We start from the raw sequence: 3,318 nt of genomic DNA on the forward strand, positions 1-3,318 counted from the left end.
CCCTGATCTGTAAAAGCATTTGACATCAGCCTACTTGATCATACCATTCATTAATCAACTATACATAAGCACCACTACGGAAATTACATAAGAAATAAGGCTGCAAAAGCAAAAACATCTTTTCATCAAGCAATCCTTTCAAGGGAATAGGAGAAGCAAAACAACTGATGCAGTCGGTTCATACGTAGAATTTGTTAATGAATGTGAACGCATAACAGAACCTTATTGTGTTACCCCGTATGATGGCAAAAAATTGTAGCTACAGCCCAGAAAACATCTGCAAGATTCAGGTTACAAACAAACATAAATTCTGATCCATTTAAAAAACCTTAGACCAAAGACAGCCCACTCACAACTTTGGCTCTATGCTTGTGGACTGTGGCAGGCTACCAAGCACTACAACACCTCCTAGCATCGCAACATGCCTTATGAAATTTTGGTCTAAAGTGAATTTGCTTGGTGGTGCAGTTTTCTGTTGTAATATTCTTCGCCATTGGATGAACAAACACCACCTCAGATTTTGATTGATCAAGCGGTCGTTTAACACCACAATATCCCAAAGTAGCAGGGATATTCTTAAGCTTATGTACAAGATTTGCAAATAAATTTTATAACCCATCTAGATTGTCTGAGAAGAAGTATTGATTACAGATTGCCGGTTGTATATCTCAAACTGAAATCATAAGTTAAATACTTGCGGCAAACTACCCAGAAAGACTCTTACCTCAATAACAATTGCTTCCAAATAAATTGCTTTGTTATTACAGAAACTCGCAGATGGCAACCAGAACGATGTATCAAGGGGTTTTTATGTGTCTGCAAACCATAAATCTCTCTGCAGGCATACATAGTACATGTTCAGGGCTCCATGCCTACATCTTACATTACATATTCCGAATAAGTGCCTTACGCATCTATAGCAGCCAGAGTAGAGCTCAAACTTACAGTAAGCAGAGGTTGATGATTATAGGCTTAGTTCAAGTTGCATTATTCTCATAAAAAATAATCATGTAACAGGCAGGCCCGTGAGGAAGAATGTCAAAAAACTGTTAAAAATAATTCTGAGCCTAAATAGTACATGAACATATGCCCAAAATGTAATTCACCCCTTTGCAATGGTTACAGGAGAAATCAAGCTCAGTAGTGTCCTTGAACTCCAGTTCCTATGGATAAAGCAAGTAAATGAATGCCACCCAACAAAGCATATGCCCTTGTGTTCATTCTCACTGAAAATTTAAAAGGAAAAAGTGAAATGGTACTTAGTGTTGCAGCACGTGTCCAGAAAAGACCAATCTCCTAGATTTGTATCAGTATGTGAGGCAATAATAAGGCGAAAGTGAACCTGCTCCAAATGAAAGAAAAAGTTGGACCTAATTAACATTAATAGCTAAAAAAATCTACTAAAACCAGTACTGTTTCAAGCATAGTATGAAGAAAATTTATATAAAGACCTTAAATAGAAAAAACAAACTGGTATTATATTGGCATATCTCAACTGAATAAACATTTAACAATTATATTATTTTTCAGTTCAACAGCAAAATAACAGAATCAGGCACAATACCAACATACTCTTTTGTATCTGTGCAAGAATATTCGTAATCAAGATACTCTAGTCCCTTCTTATGGTAGCAAACTTGGAAGATGTAGGAAAACCAAACCAAGAGAGTAGACAAAGTTGTCAAATGTATAATAGCATTCTCACTGTGAATATCAAGCGGCTTATGCGTTTAAGATCCCCATCAAACAATACTATTCAGTTCAATCAGACAGTTAAATACATATATGGTTGTTTTCTATGGCAGGTGTGCATGGTGACTGGCATATGGATCCAGATATCTTACCAGCATGGTCGTACTGGTCGGATGAGGCACAAGTCGTCTGCTTTCTTTTCTTGTACTCGCGAACCCGATATAATAAGGCATATTTCTGGTCCATGCTCATTTCCGAGTATTTCGTTCTCTTACGAATGCGCTCCATCTCGTAGCGGGCAGCTGAATCTATATAACATAAGGTAGAAGTCTCCATGTCATGTCGAAAGGACATTGTGCTGTAATATAACAGAATGAATAATTGCTGGTAAGTTTCAGCATACCTTGTGGTTCAATGGACGGACTGAAGATAAAACTCGTGGGCACAAAGTCATATTGCCCGTGCTCTCCTCCAGTCTGTAAGATGTTACTATTGTGTTCAGCCGACCTCGCTCCAGTCCGTAACACGTTACTATTGTGTTCAGCCGACCTCGCTCCCCGTACGTAAGTTGGATTCCTGTGCAGCCAATCATCAGAAACGTCCTCCCCTGTATTTGGCTCTCCAACCAGCGTGTGTCCCACCCAAGTGATACTGGATTGTGCCGATCCATAATGTGTGATACCTACAGTTGATGTAGAAACATGTGGGATGATAAGCATTCCGGATTCAGTCCACAATTTATATGTGACTTTGCAAGTTTGAACTGAAAACAAATGTTGGTGCTCTGACCAGGTGACGCTTCCCCGACAGATGGTTGGCGCTGTTTGACACTCGCAGCGCCGATTGCAGTTGTCGCTTTGTGCCGTGCCACTAGAAGACAAGTACTCTCGGAGATTGGTACCGTAGAGGCTGAACCTGTTTTGAAGAAGAGCAGACAAACTCATGAACCCATGAAGATGTGTCATTAATACAATGGTATTTGAAGGTGGTATTACCAGGTGAAGATCACGAGTATGAGCTGTGAGGTACTTACAATATAACACTGTCAGCTACAGCTTTCTTTGTAGGCGAGCCAACCATAGCTTATGCAAGTCTTCTACTCTTTATTCGTCTGTTAGTCGAGCATACCAATTATGGCCAGTCCTTTTTCGCTCAACATTAACATCTTCATAATGTCGAACAGTAGTCATGGAGTCCCTTGTACATCTTGCTCCTGACACAACGCAGGAGTCAGACGTCCAAGTAAAATGAGTAAATGGTCATTCAATAATTATGATATGTAGAGTATGAACATACCATTTGTGTGTGTGTTGGTTATGTTGCTCAAAGGGGTACATTCCTTGGATCCTACCGAAGCATGTGCCTCAGGTGTTAGTTGACCAGTAACAATATTCAGAGACTGAGCCTTCTTTTCTTGTCGGGACATACGACGTTTATCGAGGAATGCTGCTCTCTTCTCATCAGACAGTCGGGCATACCATGTATTCTTTCTTGCTTGTTGACTATTAGTAGTGACATTTGCATTCTCAATCGTAGACGAGTTTGTTATGTCTTTAAATGGGGAACGATGCGTACTCGTTCGTGGAACTTTGTCTGGATTACTCTTCGTCATCTTATAGGAAAAAC

The 3,318-nt window shown here is 39.8% G+C and overlaps 1 protein-coding gene across 1 annotated transcript; it reads right to left on the reverse strand.

Moving 5' to 3' along the window:
* Nucleotides 1-1,036: 1,036 nt before the first annotated feature.
* Nucleotides 1,037-3,118, reverse strand: LOC125554883. Its single transcript, XM_048718267.1, has 5 exons — nt 3,028-3,118; nt 2,482-2,607; nt 2,096-2,374; nt 1,845-2,000; nt 1,037-1,226 (listed from the first exon to the last, which is right to left on the reverse strand). Exons 1-5 carry the CDS (start codon nt 3,116-3,118, stop codon nt 1,138-1,140), a joined length of 741 nt encoding a protein of 246 aa, XP_048574224.1. The 3' UTR covers nt 1,037-1,137.
* Between the last annotated feature and the right edge of the window lie 200 nt (nt 3,119-3,318).

The sequence above is a fragment of the Triticum urartu genome, chromosome 4, assembly GCF_003073215.2.
Source record: "Triticum urartu cultivar G1812 chromosome 4, Tu2.1, whole genome shotgun sequence".
NCBI classification, from domain to species: Eukaryota; Viridiplantae; Streptophyta; class Magnoliopsida; order Poales; family Poaceae; genus Triticum; species Triticum urartu.

Bases quoted from the DNA above. Each gene is read 5' to 3' on its own strand.
- LOC125554883 (XM_048718267.1), bottom strand. From the start codon at position 3,118: ATGTCCCGACAAGAAAAGAAGGCTCAGTCTCTGAATATTGTTACTGGT. The intron at 2,608-3,027 runs GTACCCCTTTGA...TCTTCAAAACAG, and splicing joins TTCGGTAGGATCCAAGGAAT to GTTCAGCCTCTACGGTACCA. The intron at 2,375-2,481 runs GTCAGAGCACCA...CATCAACTGTAG, and splicing joins TGTCGGGGAAGCGTCACCTG to GTATCACACATTATGGATCG.